At 48.6% G+C, this 21,592-nt stretch overlaps 1 protein-coding gene across 4 annotated transcripts; it reads right to left on the reverse strand.

Moving 5' to 3' along the window:
* Positions 1-35: 35 nt before the first annotated feature.
* Positions 36-14,779, reverse strand: LOC121077742 (acrosin binding protein). Of its 4 annotated transcripts, none has more exons than XM_040573202.1 (10): positions 14,678-14,779; positions 14,156-14,365; positions 9,957-10,051; positions 9,707-9,815; positions 8,735-9,140; positions 1,994-2,126; positions 1,613-1,792; positions 1,350-1,508; positions 1,191-1,277; positions 36-601 (listed from the first exon to the last, which is right to left on the reverse strand). In XM_040573202.1, exons 1-10 carry the CDS (start codon positions 14,700-14,702, stop codon positions 488-490), a joined length of 1,518 nt encoding a protein of 505 aa, XP_040429136.1. In that variant the 5' UTR covers positions 14,703-14,779; the 3' UTR covers positions 36-487. The 4 variants fall into 4 exon arrangements, with proteins under 4 accessions (XP_040429136.1, XP_040429155.1, XP_040429145.1 ...); XM_040573221.1 differs by having other exon boundaries at positions 14,682-14,768; XM_040573211.1 differs by lacking the exon at positions 14,678-14,779 and adding an exon at positions 14,483-14,663.
* Positions 14,780-21,592: the final 6,813 nt, after the last annotated feature.

A 21,592-nucleotide genomic window follows, 5' to 3' on the forward strand; every position in this document is an offset into this window, starting at 1 on the left:
GGGGTCTCCAGGGGTCTGACAGAGTGGCAGCAGCAGAGCGAAGGGCACAAGTTAGGTTTGTGGTCTCTTTATATAATAAGACTCAGCCTTGGGAGCGTTACTGATTGGTATGGGCCTGCAGGGGCAGGAAGGCCAGAGGTTGCTGGGGACTTCAGGCACTTGGGCTGGTGGGTCTAAATCCATGTCCTGGGACCAACGCCTTCTCCGATGGTCAGCCACTCCTTCGGCTGGAGAAAACTCTTTCAGGAAGTGAATTTAAGTAGACAGCACAGTGAAATGCTGTTGAATGTCGTTCCCATCCTGGTGTGCTGCTGTCATGAATGCAGAGCAGGTGCTCAGGTGGGAAGACCTGGCCACGAGGAACTCACTGGCCAGCAAGGAGTCTCTGAAGAGCCGTCCGAATCTGTCCAGGTTCTCCGCATTGCCACGGCTCCAGAGAGCCTGCTCTGGAGCCCTGTGCCTCACGTGCATCTCCCACCACTGTGCCTCACCCTTCGGTGAGGCTGAGGAACCTCTGGTGCCACCGCCTGACTTCCTCCTCTCCCTCCTCCTTACTCAGCACCTGGTAAGTCTGGTTTCTGAGGCAGCCATGGCGAACCACCTGAAAGGAGAGCCTGAGTTCATAGGGTTGGTACTGCTGCCCATCCTTCCCCAGGCAAAGGGGACTCCACGAGGGATGGCATCTTTCAGCAGCCGTGGAGGTAGGACCGCCCCTCCCTGTGTCACAGACACTAGAGAGCAGCCCACCAGAGGGGAGAGCCTGCTTGAGAGTGCTAGGGAGTGGATGATAGCTGAACTGTGTTTCCCTGCAGGATACAGGATAGTAAGTCCTCTGTCCTGCTCTGGGGTTTCTGGATTTTGTTACTAGCTAGGAAGCACACAGTATATGGGGGAGACACTCCTCTGTGAGAGGCAATACAAGAACATCCTGACGGATGGGAGGCTCCCCACGGCTTCCTCTGTCTGTGAAGACATCTCTTACTACCTCTGCACAAATCCCACTGCTTCAATTACATGTCAGCAGACCTTCTGTGCTTGGGTCGGTATTTTTGACCCCTCCTCCCCAGACACGACCAATTGTGTGCTGTTGGAAGGAAGAGCACTGGGCCAGTGAGCTCTGCAGGGACTTGGAGATGGCTGGAGCATGCGGGGCCTTGGAGGAGAAGGCAAGGTCATAGGCTGCTTCTCACCCTCTGGTTGTGGAGGCTGTGCTGCAGACACTGGTGGCTCTTGAAGGCGCAGTAACTGGGGTGCTGAACTCCACCCGAGTCGCAGATCTGGGGAGATGGGAATGAAAGCCAGGGGTGGGAGAGGAGAAGGAGAGATGGGAGCACCCACCCGGCACCCACCTGGCTTGGGGTGTCCCCAGCTCGGAAGACGGCGTACTCTGCCTGCAGCCAGAGCATCACACGAGGGTCATCGCAGCCCTGGGTGGCTATCTGGCTGCACCAGTACTCTGCTCGCAGCCCTTGGGAAAACTGCATGCTGTAGGGCTCTCGGAAGCCGGTCTGCAAAGGGGTGGGACGAAGAGAACTGTGCTTCTTCCTCCTCCCCACCACCCAGAGCAGGCTCCCTTCGCACAGGCCGGCTGCAGAGGCGGGGTGCTCAGTACCTTGTTGCCTGTAGCCTGGTGCTGGGCTGAGATCTGGGGGTTGATGTAGGTGATGAAGTTGCCTTTCCCGCAGTGAACACGCCTCAGGTTGTTGAAGTTCTGGCATTGCTCCCTCTTCAGTGAGCAGAAGGCACAGTCAGGGCACAGGTCCATGTGCCGCCGCCCAAGGCTGTCGCATACCTAGGGTGGGTGCAACGGGGAGGTCAGGGTGAAAGGAGGCAGGGCAGCTCCCATAGCCCTGCTTGGGTCTTGCCTACCCAGTCACCCAGCTCAGTTACTCCCTGGAGGTGGTACCTGTAATGGCAGTGCTGGTGAACATTGTCAGTACTACAGGGAGCTCTGCACACAGCGGGGGGCAAAGGTGGACTCCAGCATCCTTACCGAATCTCCAAAGCCGAGGATTTTTTCTTCCATCTCCTTCCAGGCCTGGGTGACAACTGATGAAACACAGATTCCCTCCAGTACTGCATAGCACAGGATCATCACTGCTTCCTTCTTCTTCAGGGCTAAAAGGCTGGCAAAGAAAGGGATGGAGGAAGTCAGTTCTCTTCCCTTGTCATGAGCTGAAGAGATAGACCCTTAGATAAAAACAGAAGGGGTGTGGGGAGGAGGAGGTGCAATGGGGGAGGGCAACCCCAAATGCAAGATGAAAAACAAAACCCTTCCTGAAGAAACCTTGTACTCCTGGCCAAACTGCACAGAGTGGGGATGTCAGCAGGGTCTGCGTGTGCTTGTGTAACACGTAGGATGGGGATGCACTCAGGAACATGTGAGAGGCACTGGACAGGCACAGGTTCAGGAACTTTTCCAGTACCACTGAAGCAGCTGCTGTGTAGTTCTGTCCGTCCAACTGCACAGCAGAGGGATCTTTGTTAGAGCCTGCTGAGTGTTGATCACAGGGCAGCCCCACTGGGGTCTGAAATGGACAAATTATTAAGTCTCTCTCCTGCTTGAGACAATATTTTTGATGGAAAGGGGAATAAGCTGGTAATGATGGTGAATTAAATTTTCATTCAGACTGATGTGGGAAGCCAAAGGCAGAAAAATTAAGGACAGTATAAGGACAGATATTGACAATAAGACTATTTTCCATCTTAGGAACAGCAGAAATCATAGACTGGTATTAGACAGGGATCATGTGAATTATCAGCAATGAAGCAGAAGAGGTAAAAACACTCATTAAATATTTCTCTTCTGTGTCTGGAAACAAATCCAGTGATAAATAGATAATTTTTTTTTTATCTGGCAGAAAGTAAGAAGAAAAAAGCAGCAATTACGTATATTAAAATGTTCTTAAAATCCATGCATGAGCTAACCTGTATGGAGGATTTGTCCTAAGACTGACTGAGACTTCTTGGAGACCTTCAGATTAGCCTTAAAGAGAGAAGAAATAGGTGGAGAACCTGGAGGGAGGTCATTAAGATGAGATTTCTTACAGCCTGGAAAAATTTCACTGGAAGTGAGAAGCTGAAGAAGCCGGACTTAGCTAAGCAAAGGCACTGTTGAGTGGCCAGTCAGTCAGTCTGTTCTTTTACCAAGGTGGAGGTCAGACAGAAGGCTCTGTTCTTCATCAGATGAAGAGCAATGACTTATAACGACTGGAATTCAGGGTGAGATGAATTCAAATCAGAAATTAGCTGCGTGAAATGAAGAGTGTTTACCATGGGAGCAGCTTATGAGACAGTTTCTCTGTGGCTCGGGTAAAGATTGATAAAGATATCCCAGATTTCAGTCAGGAGAGAGGCTATAGCTCAGCCATGGGGTACTGTTTTTTCTTCAGGGATCCCCAGGCATGGCTCCATGTGTCCTGCGCCGGGCATCAGGAAAATTTGCCAGGTCTGAAGGCCAAAAGAGATCAATCTTCCTGCCAATAATCTCCTGCAATTACATTCTGCGAGAAGATAAAGTGCTGTAAGGAGCAACTGGTGTTCACAGATCCATGCACAGTGGAGCAGTTTATACTGTATGTGCTGAAACGTGTGAATGCCAGGCATTTGCACTGTGTTTGTGTGTGCTCTTGCAAATATGTGTGAGCATTAGGACTTGGGAAGAAGTTTTGTGCACCTGCTTAAGAGGACACATGCACTGGATATGTGTGCAGGTGAACATGAGCATTTGCCTTGTTTGCTCTGTACGTACATAACAGAAATCGTGTGCAGGCCATCACACATGCATGCAAGAGCAAGAGCTCAGAAGGCTGCATGAGGTCCAGCCCTAAGAGATCCCTAGGGCCTGCCAAGGGTGAAGGAGCTCACAGCACATACTCTGCACTTGCAGCAAGTCAGAAGCAAGTGATCCTGTGCCCAAACAGCTCACACTAAACAGCAGCAAATGAGCATGTCAGGATCTCTGAAGGCATCACTCTCATTTAGGTACAAGAGAACTTGGAAAATCTCAGTTGCAGAAAATATCATGAATGTCTCCATGCTAATTTTTAAAAAAAGACATTATGGTCAAACCTGTCTTATCACAGCGCTGCAGATGCTGCTTGAGCCTGCATTGAGACAAGAGAAGATGTTGTTTCAACACACATTGCTGTGCTGCACCCTGGACAGGCTGCAAATGGTATTCCGAGGATAGAGACACAGGAACAAATTGCAGTGGCGCCAACCCACCGCACATCAACAACATCCACTGGAAAAATGAGGGCAGTTCAAAACCTAGAAATCTATGCATTGCAAGCCTGTGCATATATTACTGCAATGCACCACACTGTGAACAACCTGGTCATATGTTTGTGGAGGGAAGATCTGAGCTCAGAAAAGACAAAAGAATGCAAATTCAGGACAGCAGTAACAGACACAGCCGGAAAGAAGGAAAACGTGCCAGTGAAAAAAAGGGAAACAAAGCCTGCTCATCCTGGAGAGAGCACTTCCAGAACCTGCAAGACCCTTATGTCTACTCCTGCATCCCTTGACTCCATATGATCTTTTTTTCTTGGTTCTTCTGTAAACACTCACAGGAAAGCTTTTGAAATTTTAGCAAAAAATACCTCTGGTCTGTACTGATCCCACATGAAAACCCTTTCTGTGGTTGTTTAATAAAATCCTCTCAGCGTTTTACTGTGACTGGATGCTGGACTTCACTAGAAGAGGAAGCAGGCACAGCCTGCGGGCACACCTAGCACTTCTCCTCCATAGAGAATTGCTCTTTGAGTGGGAATTACCTAACACTTACAGTTTCTCTCTTTCAAGCAGCTGCTGCAGAGCAGCCCATGAGATCCAGATTTCTTTGTCTGCTGTGCTGATAAACCCGTGACAGCTGAAGGGAGTCCCTGCCAGCACTCAGAAGTCTGACTGCTCATTCACAGTTGGATCTTGGCCTTAAAAAACTGGTAAATTAGCTGGGTCATCTTGGTGGGACTCACAAATTTGATTAATGACCTGACATTATTCTCCAAAAATTACCTGAAACGATTTACCCGCAAATATATCATCATTGCCTCTTGTTCCACTGCTCACTTGTTATGCCAGTGGCACGTTTTGATTTTATTGCTTCTTCATCAAACCAAGATGATCAAGCCATTAAAGTGAGAGGCATATTAACAGTCATTAAACATGGTATGAATAGCTCTGGCATTTTCCTCAACAAGGTAGAAAAACTGTCCAGCTTTCTATACTTTAAAAAAAAAAAAGGCAAATAATTAACAACCTAAAGCTTAGAATGTGACTGCTACTAAATGGGCTTAACAGCCTTTGCTTGCTCCTGCACATGCACCAGTCCAGCAAGTGCTGCCCAAACAAGATGCAAATAGAGGACTGCAAGGAAAAGGGGCAGTAAAAGGGAACTCAGCTCCAGCCTCTTCTAGGAAGAGTGCTTCCATAAGTAGCTCATAAGCAGCAGTAAAACATCTGCTGAATGTTGATGACCAACTTGGTTCAGAACAGAGTCTGTTCTGAGTCTGATCTCTTCACCCAGGTCAGAAAGCCTCGTACTCCTGAGCACTGCCCGCTGACACTTTGCTGTTTGCCATGTTTGCAGAAGCACACAAATTGTGTCTGTAGCATCCGCTCACCCATCCAGGAAGTTGAGTCGTGCCATCTGCCTGAGGTTACCGAGAAATTCTGCTGCTCTCTATTTCACATCCATTTCCTGCTCTATCTCTGTTCTACATCTCCACTGCGAAGCTTTCTGGCCTCAACGGCTGCACGTTTATGTGTTGGTTTACTAGCACCAGGTGGGTGAGGTAACTCTACAACATCCCCAAGTGACAGCCAGCCCCTGAAAGCAGCTTAGAGGTAACAGGGGAATGGTTCTCATCCCGCATCACCAGACCCAGGGACAGGTCCTGGGCTCCTCCCTTGCTTGCCAGCACCTGCAGTCCATGACGCCAAGGCTCTGGGCACACCCAGGGCCACTGCTGGTTTCCTGGCACCACAGCTGGCAACGTGGTGCTCAGAGAAGCCCCCTGCTGCTACCTCTCTCTCTAAAAAAATAGAGTTGAGAAGGCTCTGTCATCTGAGATCAGTAATTCCTCAATGGCTAAAAGAGAAAACTTTGGACGGAAGCCCATGCTGTTTTAGCATCTCAAGACATGGCGTGACGCATACACAGCCTACTTCACTTCAGTGGCATCTCTGAAGAGGGCTGGTTGACAATATCCACTTCTCCCTCAACATAATGACAAGGATTTGGGCCATTAACTTTCAGCTGCTGAACCTCCCTGATATTAGCCGGTTGCGTGAGGCAAGCAGAAAAGACGATAAGGAGCAAACAACAGCTTTCCAGCACTTTATGACTTCTGACTTGTGTGGGTTGCTGTAGGAAACTAAAACCACTAAGGGAAAAGACGATGTTAACAGCCTCAGACAGAAAAGCAGATTACATTTTTTTTAAAGCATACCCATACGATACATTGTATGGTTATAATGTTATAATGTTGTGAAGCCAAAAAGTCTTTGTTGATGTGTTGTGTCACCTGGAGCAATATCTTCCAGCCCATTCAGAACAGAGAAGGGTTTTCTAACAGTACATATTAAGAATAAATTGTTTTGAATCAGTGACTATAAAAAAACATCTCTCTAATTCTTCATGAGCTGACTAAGGGGATCTCTGGCCACCTGACATCACCTTCGACAATTAAAGTCCCAGCGATGCCTTAGCAGCCTGCAGGTGGCCCAGATGCCAAGAAGACAAGTCAACTGGCTGATACCAGCAGATAAACTGGTGCAGGAGTCATTGGAAGAATGGGACATAACACCTGGCCAAGAGCTAGCGGGTGCAGACTGTAGAAAAATTTGTATTCTTTAAGCAATTACAATTTGAGGTAAACTTTTGACATTACATTGCCTGAAGTTCCTGTTGCAAATGTTAACCAGTGCAAAAGCCCAGCCAGGTCCTTGTTAAATAGGAGGCTCTGGTTTCTGGGACCTGAGGTTTCCAAGTGCTGGCAGGGCAACCAGTTCCCTGTCATTTGCCTGGTGAATCCTGGATCCTTTGTACCATGAGACCTAACTCCTCTTCAAAGTAAGCCACACAGAGTGATGATATGGAAACAATTAACGGGCCCTGGACTTACCAAACAGCCAAACTTTCAACAACAACAACAAAGGAAATAAAATAAATAAATAAGTGTAATAAGAGACACGTATTTTCCCCCACAATGAATCACTGCTAACAGGACTACCACAAAAGTGTGCTGTGAGTTTTTCACTTTGCTATTTTGATATAATTGCCGTCTCTCTCTCTCTAAAGGTCACAGCTAGCTTCACCAAGCACCACAGAGCAGCTGCCACAAGCAGGGCCGAGCAAGGCGGGGTGGATATCCTGCTAGACATATGACTGCAGAAGACGTGCAGCCCTGGCTTCTCTGCTCCGTCACAACTGTGTGCACCCGATGTTAAACCAGATGCTGAACAGCACCCGTGCGTGCTGACCAGTCCCACCCATCACTATCACTCTCGCTGGAGTGGAGATGCCTCAGAGCATTTTGCCCCTGTTTTAGGTCATGTGCTGAAGTCCCCTTGCGAGCAGACAGGATGTGGTGAGCAGTAAAGCCGACAGGCGTAGCCCAGCTCACTTTTTTATCTCACTTGAATTTAAGCTTTGCTTAGCATGATTGATGGGGCTCGGCTGTCAGGCTGTAGACACAGTCAGCATTAGTGCCTTTGAGGAACTCTGCAGCAGAACAACGAGTGTCATCTGTAATCACTGCAGTCCCTCGGTAATCCCAATATAACTAAATCAGAGCAAGGCTCAATTTCGGAGGCAGGGAAGATGAACATATCTTCAATGAAACGTAACTTTGCGTTAGCGTACATACGCCAGGAGATGTTTGCTGGGCAGTAAAAGCCTCCTACAATGTTAGGAAGGAGGATGACATAAGCTGCAGCCTTGTATGGGAACAGCTATAGTTTCAACGATGTGCTGCAATTTATTTTTGCATGTAGAAGTGGGATCTGAGGCTCAACTGTAGAAGCATGCAGTGTTTTCAGTAGAAACCACGTGTGCGATCACGCACAAACTGATGTACTTACAGGAATATCACTGGCCCACAACAAAGTGAAACCAAAATCTATGAAAATCACATTTAGACAACCCATTTATGACTTTGGTAAGCAAAGTAATCTTTGCATTACAGTCAGAGGAAGTGGTCCTCTGCCACAAAGTATGAAAGGTTCAAAACAGGAGTAGCACTGGTCCTGCCAAGCCAGCCTGCTCTGTGCTCCCAGCTCTGTTTCCTGGTTTTTAGTTCTTTCTTGGGCTGCTTTAGTTCTGTCTGGGTGAGGACAGAGCACAGCTCAGGGCTCTCCTCAAACCAGGCTGTTTCAGGAAACACCTGCTTGATGTTGCATGGAGATGAGCACAGGCAGACAGTGGTGTATCCCAGTGTCCCAAAGACCTGTGACCGCAAGAAGGCTCCTTCTGCAGGTTGCTCACACTGCCAGCAGACGCAAGCTGGGAGGCGGATGGGCGCAGGGATGATTACACCGCGCAGCTGGCTGCAGGATGGGGATGTATCATGGGACACGTGCATAGGATAAAGCCCTGACTGAATCTCAGGCACGGTCAGAAGGCACTTTACTCACATCACCAGGCCGGGAACATTTCCCTTTGAGGACTGCATGCACGGCTTATAGCAACCAGCGCCCCACCAGGTGAGGAGCTGGGTCTCCCCCTCACCTGCCACGGGGGGCCTCCTCCTGCATCCCCTCCTCAGCATCGCTGGGCATGCTCCCCGGGTCTGACGTGGTGTCAGGGTCTGGCGTAGAGTCCTCCATGCCCACTGAGGTCTCCAAGGTGAGGGCCAAGCTGATGAGCTGCCGGACGCTGTGCTGCAGGCGGCGCTCCCAGGCTCGCTCTGCCTGGCTGTGGGATGGTGAGGGGGCTGGGGGGGCCGGGACCGGCAGGGTTGGTGGGGGTTCAGGCAGCCCCCTGTCCCGCGAGGGTCTCGGCACCTCTGGCAGGGCTAGGGGGAGCTTCCTTGCCAAGGGTTTCTGGCTTGACAGCGCGTAGGAGTACTTCAGGAGCGTGTCCACGTTGGAGTGCAGATGGATGTCGGTGGGCGAAAGAGGTGCCTGCTCCAGTGCTGGGGAGAGAACAGGACAGGAAGGCTGGGGACCAGAGCTGGCCTCCGTGTCTGCTCTTTGGGAGGTGGAGGGCACCTTTATGGGGCCAGACAGAAAGCTGCTTCCCCTTAGCTGTGACCAGTCAGCACACATGCTTCCTGCTGCTGCACTTATGCATACACATGTGGGACTGGGAAGGTTTCTGCCAGTCTTGTGACCCTTCATGGAATCACAGAAGGGTTGAGGTTGGCAGGGACCTTTGGAGGCCTTGTGGTCCACATCCCTTGCTCAAGCAGGGACACCTGGAGCAGGTTGCCCAGGACCATGTCCAGGAGGCTTTTGAAGATCCCCAAGGGGGGGGGGGGAGCTCCACGACCTCTCTGGGCAACCTGTGCCTGTGCTCCATCACCTGCACAGAAGAGGGGGTTCCCTAAGCAATGTGCTGGCGTGTTCCCACCTGTGTGTCCACCAGTCCCACAGCATACCATGGACCCAAACCTCATACCAAGATTTTCTACAGGGAAGAGTAGCTGTGGACAGTCAGCAGGCAAGCAGAGGCACCCAGAGCATCCCAGTACAGCCATACCTCCATCTGTAGGGGAGCTTTCATCCTTCACCTGGAAGCTCACAGCATGAAGTCTCTCTGCTGGATGAAGAAGGCCTTTTGGAGGAGAGAAACTCGGACATGGGATTCGCTGAGTGGAGAGAAAAACAAGAGTACTACCGTGTCCTCTTACTTTCCTTCTCACCCCAACCTGGGCTTCTTTCTCCTAAAGCTGGCACGTTCCTTCTCCCAGGAGACACTTGTACCTCCCAACCCCAGCCCCGCTCCTCACCTTGATGTAGAATTTGCGCTTGGAGCAGCGGTACTGTGCGAACTGGCAGAAGGTCTGGAACCACCCTGCCTCCGGGAAGGCGGAGCAGACAGGTCCTAGGGACGGGTGAGAGACAGGGGAGGTGGGGACAGGGTTAGGGATACGTCCCTTGGCCTTAGCATGAACACTGACACCTCTCAGATGCTTATTTTCAGAGCATGCTTGTGGTTGAACGGGGAGTCAGAGGTGTCTGCCCCCATGTGCAGATCACAGCGTTGTGCTGTTAAAACTACCAAGATTTCATGTCACTTGTTTCCCTATTCACCACCCAGGGGTTCAGTTCATCCATCTGCCCTTTTTCACATGGTATCTTCCTTTTTACATAAATCCAAACCTCTTGTTACCAGGACCTGATAAGGACTCTGTTTTTACTCACAAATCTCAGAACGGTTGAGGTTAGACGAGACCTCTGGAGGTCATCTGGTCCAAACCCCTGCTGAAGCAGGGCCACCTGGAGTATAGTCCTTGAAGGCTTAAAAGAAAAAAGGCAAGTAATGGTGTGATGGGTTAAGTAATGATGGGATCAGGCCTGTGCCTTTAAAGGTACTGCTGACCTTACTGGGTCAAAAGCTGCAGCTCTTCCTGCAGTGATTGCAGGAGAGCCAAGGTCATGCAGGAGAGCCGAAAACCCTGGGAGATTTTGGGAAGGGGGTAATTTTGTGTTCCCTGCAGGATTGCTCTGCTCATCTCAGTGTCTGTTCATTCCCACAGAAGAGCCTCAGGCTCTATGTGCTTGCCATTTCGGTCCGTCTTCTGCATTCAGACCTGCCGCACAAGCTCCTCCAGCCATCCTGCCCACTCCCTGCAGCTGGCTGTGAGCCCAGAAAGAGTGGAGGAGCTGGTCATGATCTTCCTGGTTCCTCTGGAGTCCAGAAGAAGCCCCTGTGGTCCCATCAAAGCACTACACCCCCAGTCCAGCTACATGCAAGCAGGTGGAGAAAACTTTAGTGAGAAGAGTATATCTTCAGGATCCCTCAGAAAACAATGTGGTGACCACAGGAATGTCCCCTGAAGGCCTGCCAGTGAGGGTCAAGTGCTGGTGGAGATGAAGGAGTTTAGCAGTGAAATTACACTGCTCTTGCTACTCTTCCAGTGTGCATCTTGTTCATAATATAAACACTTGTACATCTTTTGTTCATAATGTGAATGCCTATTTTTCAGTCCATCATTATTCAGCTCTATAGGCAGCTGGAATTAGATCAGACAAAGGCACTCTAACAAGGGCCCATGCACTAGTAGGCTCATGGCAGCCAAACAGTGCAGGTGTAATTGTGTCTCCTGTACTTCTGCATGCAGGAGAAGCACGTGGCAGCATCTCACTTTGTGCTCAAAGCCAGCCACAGCACGCTGCACAGTCAGGTGCTCTCTCTCCTTCCCCCATCTATTGCCAAGCATGTAGTAATTGGCATACCACACTGCCCTTGAAACCAAATTTTTAGGCATTAATTGTGCAGAGACCAGAGCATCCCGTGCTGTTTTGTTTTTAGCTTAGAGTTGAATTTGGTTGTTAATTTTGGCAAAAGCAATGGACAGGACGAGAGCTACAAACATGAAAACAGTCTGAAATCAGGGAATACAGACCTTTTGCACCAAGTAAAGGCAGATACAGACAACATGATGAATAAGACAGCAGTCTTCAAAGGGAGTGAGAAGCATGTAATACATGAAAGGCAGAAAACACCAGTGTTAAGTGCACTTTGGGCTGATTACTTGAGAAGTGGCCCTATGCCATGCAATAAGCAGGAGGCCGTAACCCTGCCTAAATCATACCTCTTCCCTTGTGCCAAGCATACAGATTCACTAGCAAAAGCAGAATTTCAGCCGTCTACCAGAAAAATGCCCAGTGTGATGGGAACAAGCCTGACAGTCCCCCCTGCCCTTTGCCCTTTCTTTGAATCCTCTGACCTTTTTGCCAAGAGGAGCCCTTCCACTATTATATGTTTAATTTAATCCATGACATCTTTTGCTTCTTTCCTGTGCTCTCCCTGCCCATTTGCTTGCTGCAAACAGCTACAACTCCTGTTGGATGTCAGGAGGCCCTCTCTCTGGACTTTGTGGCCAAGTCCATGTGCAGGAGCTCCCAGCACTGGGGGCTTCCAAGGAACAAGAACAATTAATTAATAATTTCACCTTCACTGAAAGGTGGAGCCAGCTAAGATGTTTTCATACACTCATTAGGGAAACATCATCCTGACTCGGTTCTTCCATGGCAAAGAACATTGAAAGGTTATGTGTGCACTTTCCCTGTTTAAAATACAACATAACAGCTTTCCTGAGTGCCACACATATGAAGCACGATTAATGCTCATGAATATTTGGAAGTAGAAAGCACTGTCAGTTATCTGTGAGGACAGTATAGACAAAACATGTGAGGGCACATGCCCTACCAAGTTAAACCCTAGGCTCCCGAAGCATGTCCCTACAGAACTGAGGATGCCTGAGACTATGCAGGTCCCAGCGGGCAGGAGCTAAGCTGCTCGTGTGGCCTCAGCAGTGAGTCCCTGCTGTGAGGGAGATGAAGGAGGCTCCAAAGTGAGACAGGTAAGGACCGAAGTGGTTGGCCTACAGCATTGTGGGTTGGCCTGCCATGCAGGTGCTGAGGAGAGAGGGTCCCAGAGCAGCAGCGGGAATATCTCCAAGCACTGCCATGCCAACCATGGTGTCCCAGAGGTCCACAGTGATGGGGTGACAGACATTGCCTGGAGAAGAACCAGCAGCAGCCCTGTGGCACCCAGAGCCTTGGTATCATGGACTGCAGGTGCCAGCAAGTGAGGGAGCAGCCCAGGACCTGTCCCCGGGTCTGGCGATGCGGGATGGAACCATTCCCCTGACACAGCTGCAGAGGCAGGCAAGAAATAGTTGCCCTCAAGCTGCAGTCCAAATAAGCACAGACAGTTGGCTGATCATTCAGTTCATTGACGTTCATAGCTAAATATAAAAACATATTTTTAATGAGAAAATTGTTCCTATTTTTTTTTCTCTCTGAAGAAAAATACAACAGAAGTAGTCCCAAGTCTTTCAGCTGCACAGATATAATTATGCCACTTAAATTCACTGATGCAGGGGTTCAGGGAAAGGATGATTGCAGAGATTTAAAGGGTGCTGTTGCTATGGCACTTTCTGAACTGGGATGTTTCTCGTCTACTGAAATGTTAAACACTTAAAAAAGCAGCTTATCAGCTCACGGTTTCTTAAGGGCCTATGAGAACCTATGAATCAAGCTTCTGCATTAAACCCTAGATCTAGCTGGAAAGAGCTGTTCAACTCATAAGATGAACTGTTAGGAAGAGCCAACGAGCTTCAGTGTGCTTCAGAAAGATGTGGCGGCTGTTATTTTATTTTTTCCCTGCCTCCCCACCACACACAGTTCAATGGAAGTGTGGAGGAACTGAAGAGCTGAGCGAAGGGCCATCAGTGTGGCCAGAGCTTCAGCCTGTTACCTGTGGAAAGATGATGGGGAAGCTGCACTTGTTCAGTCAGGTGTTTACACCTGACTAGTTTACAGACAGGTAAGAGTAGCCTCACGTTCATAGGCCCTAGTCCTCTTGGGAGACTTCAGCCATCTCAAAAACTGCTGGAGGGACAACACGGCAGGGCATAAGTGTTTCAGGAGGTTCCTGGATTGTACTGATGATAGCTTCCTCCTCCCAGTCATAGAGGAGTTAATGAGGAGGGATCATCTGCTGGACCTCATACTCACCGATAATGAGGGGCCTCTTGAAAGATCTGCCCATAGGATAAGGCTCCAGAAGAGGGGCCCAAGAAAGCTGGTTAATATTTAAGGATCACCTCCTCCAGGCTTAAGAGTGGTGCACCAGGAGGCCTGTGTGGATGAACAGAGCGCTCCTTGCCAAACCCAAACACAAAAAGGAAGCATACAGAGGGTGGAATTAAAGGTGGGTAACCTAGGAGAAGCACTGGAAGGTGTGACCAGAGGGGAAATGAAACCACCCTTGGAGGTTTCCAAAATTTATCTGCACAAAGCGACGGTGATCTAGTGCTGGGACTGTCCTGCTCTAAGCTTGAATTTGGACTACACTCCCACCAAAGGGCCCATTCCACCACTGTTCCTGCAATCTGGTGGTGTTTTGGCAGCTGGTGACAGCTGGGCTGGCATCTGCCACTGCCTCTGGAGGTGGGGTGAGCCCCCAGTGCCCTACCTTCAGGGATATGGCCGTGGTTCTCCTGCTGGTCCAGCCGCAGCACGGCGGGGCTGAGGCAGCCCCGTACCTGCCGCAGGTGGCAGGACACTTGGGCCTTCCAGGGTGGGCGCAGGCTGGAGAAGAAGAGCTGGTATTCGCTGTCAGACAGGGGGCTGCCTGCGGGAGGCACAGGTGGTGCAGCGGCAGACATCAGCCAGATCAGCAGGCCTGGGGAGACAGCAGGGACTTGTCTGCCTGGTGCCTCCGGAGGTGCCCACGGTGCAGCTTCTGCTGCCCACCCCTCCCAGATGCCCCCTTCACCACGAGCAGCCCTGCCCAGCACACCAAAGACCGTTGGAAGGACTGGAAGGCAGTTCAGGTCCAGCAGGGTGGTCTTGTGAGAGATACGGGGCAGGAGGAGGTGTGAGCTGGAGGGGACAGCAGCAGGGACTTCCAAGGTCCCCCCCAGCCTGGGTATGGTGTCCCAAGGCCCTGCTGATGCCCCTGGGAGGCTGGGCAGCAGCTGGGGGGGTCACTCACCCACCAGGGAGGGCAGCCTCAGCATCTCTGCCCCTCTCCTCAGCACCCCTGTCCTGCTGACCCCTCTGCTTGGTGTCCTTGGCAGCAGCGGAATGAGAAGGGGGTGGTGTCACAGCTGGGACACCGGGGACAAGGGGACATGAGCCCTCCTGGAACCAGGGGGTGGGTAGGGCTGGTGGGCACTGGGATGAGCAATGCAGGGGACCCGAGGTGCAGGCTGATGATGTGGGGGTGTGAAGGGGCTTTGGCACGGCCACGCCACAAGAGATGAAGGAGCTGGGACAGAGAGCAGCTGTCCGGGGACATGGTGACAAGGCAAGCACAAGGAGCAATCCAGAAGCCTGGGCTGAGAGCTGCCAGCACAGCAGACAGTGTCGGACAGCCCAAAGGAGGTGTAAGCATAGCAGGGTGCTCCTGAAGAAGTTGTTCCTAGCGCAAACCCCAGGAGATTCAAGCCGCTCTGCTCTGCGCAGCAGCTGCAGAGAGCACTGCGGGTGCACCAGCTGCAAGTGCAGGGCATCATCTGCCAGTAACCCGAGCGGCCATGCAGGCTGACAAGGTGAAAGCTCGGATCACTGCAGCCATGCATTGCAAAAGCATCTGCCAACAGCACATAGCTCTGCGCTTCCTTACAGGAGACAAGATGTCATTTGCTCCAGGAGCAGGAAGGCAACGGTTCCAAAAAGCCAACCATTTAACAATAGCATTGAATTTTAGGATGTTTTCACAGCTTCTTACAAACACAGAGACAATTTTTCAGCTCTCTCTTGCCACTCATTAAAACAGGTGACACTGCTCACAAGCTTTATGTGATTCCTCATCTCCTGTTGCTGAGCTTGAGATGCATTGCTTATTAGCTGATTTTAGACAACTCTAGCACCCTCAGCTCCCCAGTTCTGTTAATCACCTCTGTTCCCTGGTGACAAAGGAGCCCAGGCTGAGATCTGTCATCACTGAGCAGCTTCACAGGGGAATGTAATGCTGACCTCAGTGGCTGATAGAAACTGATTACCTAGGGAAGCACACCGATGTGGCATGACATGCGGTGTTATCACAAAAGCTCCTATTCAGATTTTATGGCATACAGAAGCAGGAAACATGAATGAATGGACTGGAGTCTCTGAACATACACTAAGAGCTCAAATACAAGGCAGAAGATGAAGGAGCTGACAAGGAGATCATCCGTGGTTGATGTTCTAGTAGCTAAGGTGTTTTTTTTCAGGGCCACCACAAGACCAAGCTCCCAGCAGACCATGTTCCTGCACTAGTCGGAGCTCAGCGAGCTTATGTATACTGATGTAACCCCTGGGCCTACAGCACACCTTACTGCTGCAGTAGGTAAATACAGGAGCAGAATAGCAACACACTGCTGCTACAAGGAAAGGAGATGCATTTTCCGTGTAGCTACCTGATTGCTGTGCCCACAAACACTACTAACAGCAGCAATGCTTGAAAACCTCTTGAAAACCCCAGGACTGTAGCTCACAAGCCCTTCTTCCTCTGCTACAAGGGGAATATTGTCCCTTCCTTCACTGGGCTGATAGCAAGCATCCCAGGATCAAGGTGAGTGCACAGAAATGTGCTGGACATGACATGATGATGCACTTCCCCAACTATTTCTTTTCGCCCTGCCTCGTGCAGGTGCATGGTGTGTGGTGCACAGCCTTCAGCACAAGACACCTAAAGGCTGTGACCAGAGATGGCAAATACAGCTAGAATACTCTTTCTGGATTTCAGCTGGGCCTTTGACACTCTTCCATATAAGATCCTAATGAAGACGCTGTTGAAGTATGGGCTGGAAGGGCAAGCGGTGAACCGGGTTGAAAACTGGCTGAACCGCTGGGCCCAGAGATCAGTGGTACAAAGTCTGGTTGGAAGCCAGTGATGAGCAGTGGGTCAGTACTGGGTTCAGTCCCGTTCAGCACCTTCATTAACAGGCTGGATGATGGGGTAGAGTGTGCTCAGTAAATTCCCAGCTGACACAAAACTTGGGGGAGAGGTTGACTCACCAGAGAGCCACACAGCCATCCTGACGGACCTCAGCAGGCTGGAGAGGTGGGCTGACGGGAGCCTCCTGAAGTTCAACTAGAAGTGCAAAGTCCTGCACCTGGGGAGCAACAACTCCAGGCACCAGCACATGCTGGGGGCCACTCGACTGGAAATCAGCCCCACAGAAAAAGACCTGGGGGTCCTGGTGGACACTGAGTAGAACATGAGCCAGCAATGTGCCCTTGCTGCTAAGACTAATGGTATTCTTGGCTGCATTGGGCAAAGTATCAGCAGCAGGTCAAGGGAGGTGATCCTTCCCCTCTGCTCAGCCTTGGCCACATTTGTTAGACTGTGTCAGCTACGTGAGTTGCACTGGGGGGTGGGGGTTGGATTAGGGGAGAGGATGTCCTGTCAGCTCGGGAAACTCAAAAAGATGGAGGTTACAAAGATCAGGTAGGAATTACAGAATCAGTGCCTTGCCCGGTAGCCCTGTGCTGAACACATCCTCCCGGTAGCTACAGCTCTGTGGGAAGGGATGCGGGTGCCATCTCACTCAGAGCAGGGCTGGCATCTCCACCTCCAAAGACAAAAGCATTAGACAGTGTGATGAATTAAACGAAAATGATATGAATTGATGGCTCTAATAACAGGTTACCTAATCTTCATTCTGAGTTGCACTTCATTTTTGTAGGTTTACTGTCACTGACTGAGAGCTATTCGAATGTGCTGATAAATATAGCTTTTACATTAAGATTAGCACTCATTTTAACTTGGTGGATATGTTAATCTATTCACATTTATACAGGCACTGTACAGTTACAATGTGCATTAATCCAGAAACCTAATTTACATTTTATTTTGTTAGGAAATAATGAATGAAGCATTTTTTTTTCCTTGTCATTTAGAAAATGGAATATTTAATTGATTGCAAAAAACAGTATTTAAAAATGGTTTCATGAATTAATAATACAACCTAAAATGGAGTGGGCTCATACAAGAATGCTTGAATGAACTGCTCTAGTCTTTTTAGGCAGGCTTGTTTAGGGCAAGAAAAACCTGACCACTGTTAGCCCTAGCGCAAGCAGGGCGTTGTGCTACAGAGCTCCAGCGGCCCCTTCCCACCTAAATCTCTCTGTGGCAAATAATTAGAATCCTTCAGGCTTTCAGAACAAGGAAATCTCGTTGTCTCATACTTTTTCTGAATGCTTGTCATTGATTTGTGAAAAATAATTCCAACCTTTTTTTCTTTCCAGCTCAGTTTTCAGCTTTGAATGAGTTATCCCTTCAGTGGCAATGACCCAATCCACCGAAATTAAATTGTACAAAAACTAAATTGTGCAAAAATTAAATCTTCAAAAAACAGCCCAAAGTAGGCAATTTACAGAACATTTTTTTCAAACTAGGCTTTAGCTTAGTATTTATCACAGGTTTGCCTGTCCTTAAGATGTGGGCAAAAAATTATTATGCTTTTTTTAAACTAATGTTTTAATTTCTTTTATGCATTCGGAAGAATAAATATAAATTACCATAAATTAATCAAGATGTTGGACTATTTTTGTAAATGAAATGCATTTTATTTGATAAAAACAGCTATGTGTCTCCTGATACTGTAACCACTAGGCAACAGAGTTGGAGAAACTTCCTTCAGTTGCCTTTTGAAAGAAAGATATCACACTTTGTTTTCTTCTGCTAGTATTTAACTCTATTAATGCGTTACCCAAGAAAAGTTAAATGCTTACGGTCAGTTTGCAAGTAGATATCACCTCCCCGTTGGAAGTCTACCACGGGAGAATGAAGAAACTCAAATCACCCAGCCAAAGAGAGTATGTATGCTCACTGCCTAGCAATAGACTTGAAAGACAGCACTTAGTGTTAGCATCCTGCCCCCTCCAGTTTTATGAAGTGAGAGCACATCCATTATTATTTTGATTTTTAACACTAACCAGGGAGGCAGAGGCATACAAAAGGACCTGTGGGAGCTCAGATCTACAAGAAGAACCAGGTGCAGTAAAGAGCTCCGTCTCTCTTCTAGGCAATCCAGACAAACAAGCAGATGACAAGGAATTATTCTGTCAGTAACACCTTGTGCAGGACATGAGTCCCAGTAATAAAAAGCTGACATGACCATAGTGAGGGAGGACTGGCCAGGCCCTAGAGGTCCCTTCCCACCAGCATCTCTAGGACTCTGTCCTTCTTTACATAGCAGGTCCACATGTAGCCACAGAGCCTCTTGTAAATTTGTCTTGTGGAGGTAACAGAGTCCTTTGATTTCTCAACAGTAGAAGTGATATGGGAGACTTTGGGCCTGGACTTGTTGAGGGAGAGGAAAGATCTTTCATGTAATTAATTGTTTTATCAATCTTTGAAACACAATATCCTCTTTCTGCTCAGGCACACAAGTAAAACCCTTTGCACGTGGAAACAGACTTTTGCACATGGTCTGTTCAAGCAAAGCCTTCTGCAAGCTCCTTAGCCAGAAATCTAAACCATTACTGACAAGATTAATGTCTTATTTAAAGCATTGCAGGGATGACATTGATGCATTGGTAGGTAACAAGGAAGCAATCTCTATCAGATAGTCATGAGTAATTATAGCCAGGTCTGGTACACTGGAATATCAGGACAGGACAGGACAAAACAAGCATGTTTGACACCAAGTTTGCACCAAGGCATCCTTTTACTTCACATCAGATTTTTAATCTTGGGTGTTTGCTGTTCCCTTGTGCCCATCACCAGCACTGTTGAAAGCATTAAGTTCAACACCAGATGATCTGGAACCCTCTTTTCAGTGGTGCCCAGTGTCAGGAGAAGAGCAATGGGCACACACTGGAACACGGGAGGTTCTCTTTGAATATTATTAAGCACTTCTTTACTGTGCAGTTGAAGCACTGGCACAGGTTGCCCAGAGATGTTGTGGAGTCTCCCTCCCTGGAGATCTTCAGAAGCTACCTGGACGTGGTCCTGGGCAACCTGCCCTGGGTGTCCCTGCTTGAGCAGGTGGGGTGGACCAGATGGCCTCCAGAGGCCCCTTCCATGAAGCAGGACTCTAGTTCCAAGTTCAGGTGATCACATTATGTTAAACGACCTACCAACATGCGCTTGGTACACGAGCAGTGTGCCTTCTCCTCCAGGAGAAATGAAACACCAGCATCCCTGTCCCCAGTTTGCATGAGACTGCCAACTGTGGTTGCATTGTAGCCTGAGCTCAGGCACCTCAACATCCTCCCACACTGTCACTGAAACTTCACTTAGCTAAGTGAGTGTTAAACTACCCTTCATCTCTCTCCTTTCTGGGACTTGGAACAAAGTGTCACCCGTTCCTATGTAGATGTTGGAGGGGAGCAATCTTGCTGTTATCTGTCTGTAACTACCACTTCCTGACAAGGTGCATCCATATATCTGCGGTGAGAAACATTCTGGGAGGACCTGGTCTGATTTTCAGCCTGTATAAGCAAGTTATCTCTTAGGAATGCTTTTCTTCTCTGCTGCCGACTTGAGATCTCTGAACTGACCTAGCCAGCATTTTAACCAAGCCCTAAGCTCTTCAGCAACACCACCTTTCACCTGGAAACAGCCAACTGCCACTTATTCTAGCTTGTTCTGCTATAGCATGTCTTGCTACCCAGCATACACCTGACCTGATTTAGGACTGACATCACTCCTACTTTGAAGGGGAAGCTGAACCAGATGACCTCCAGGGGTCCCTTCCAATCAGTGTTTCCAATGCTATTATATATACACACACACAGTTACTGTCTCATAAAATTTCATCCCCAATAACCTAAGTGAATACCACCAAGATACTCTACAATTGAGCTTTAAGTACGGTCCTTCAGCACACAAGCCTTACACGACCAGCTGAACACACAGTAACAGACTGTTTACCACACTGCTATGGAGCGTATAGTGAGGTAAATAATATTTACTTAATACTTACTAGTAACTAAGTAATTAAGAGTGCTTAATTAAAGCTATTGCTGAGCAGTGGCAACTGTTTTACCTGTGGCGACACTTATACTTGTTAGATTTGTAATGGGTGACGAAAGCCATGCTGGTCCAGGGTGACAGCTATGGCTGGAACAGTTTCTACACACCCTGCATGTGGCAAAACATACACAAGAGAAGAGTCCCAGGGATGAGAGATTACTGAAAACATTTGCTCACTGCAAATGGGTGTACTTTGCTAGACAGTCTTATCAACGACACTTGCCCGGCTAACCTAGGAATGATGCCCACCATTAAGACAATTAGAGCTGGAGAAGATAAACCAGTCATTTGTGTGCACGATCAATTTTTTATTAATAAATGTGCTTAAAGAGGCTGGCAAAAGTCTTACCTCCTGCAGTGCTGCATGGCTCCAGCTTCTTGAAACTGAGATTTGACTTTACTTATTATTACCAATCACTCTAAGAAGCAATTTCACCAGTGCCACTTTAGAGGGTGGTTGTGTTTCATTGACAGTTACTCCAACAAATCTGCGGGTTACCCAGTTCTTTAAAGGAGTTCATGATTACTTTAACATAACCCTTACAATCGTAAACTTGTAGGTGAGATGAACTTTTGGATGCTTATTCCAGTGATTATAACAGTGCTACAGGCAACTATTAAAAGCAACCTTTTCAAAAAATCTTATCGGGTCATTTTGACAGACTTTTTCGTTTGTTGGTTGTTTTTTGTTTTGCTACTTCTAGTCAAAACGATTTTATTGACCTGGAATTCTTGCTTGTTTTAAAGAGAAGCAATTTGCTTATTTGGTATGTCAGTATTTTGCATCTAGACTGGTATCAGCTGCTGTTAGCTGACCTGTAGCAGTCCTCTTGATGTCCTTAAAGCCCAGCACAGCACTGTCTCTTCTCTGTCATTTTAGGCTTTCCCTAGCATTCCAGAAACTGACAGAGAACAGACCACAGGTGCCTTCAGGCGGTT

Source organism: Cygnus olor, chromosome 1, assembly GCF_009769625.2.
Source record: "Cygnus olor isolate bCygOlo1 chromosome 1, bCygOlo1.pri.v2, whole genome shotgun sequence".
NCBI classification, from domain to species: domain Eukaryota; kingdom Metazoa; phylum Chordata; class Aves; order Anseriformes; family Anatidae; genus Cygnus; species Cygnus olor.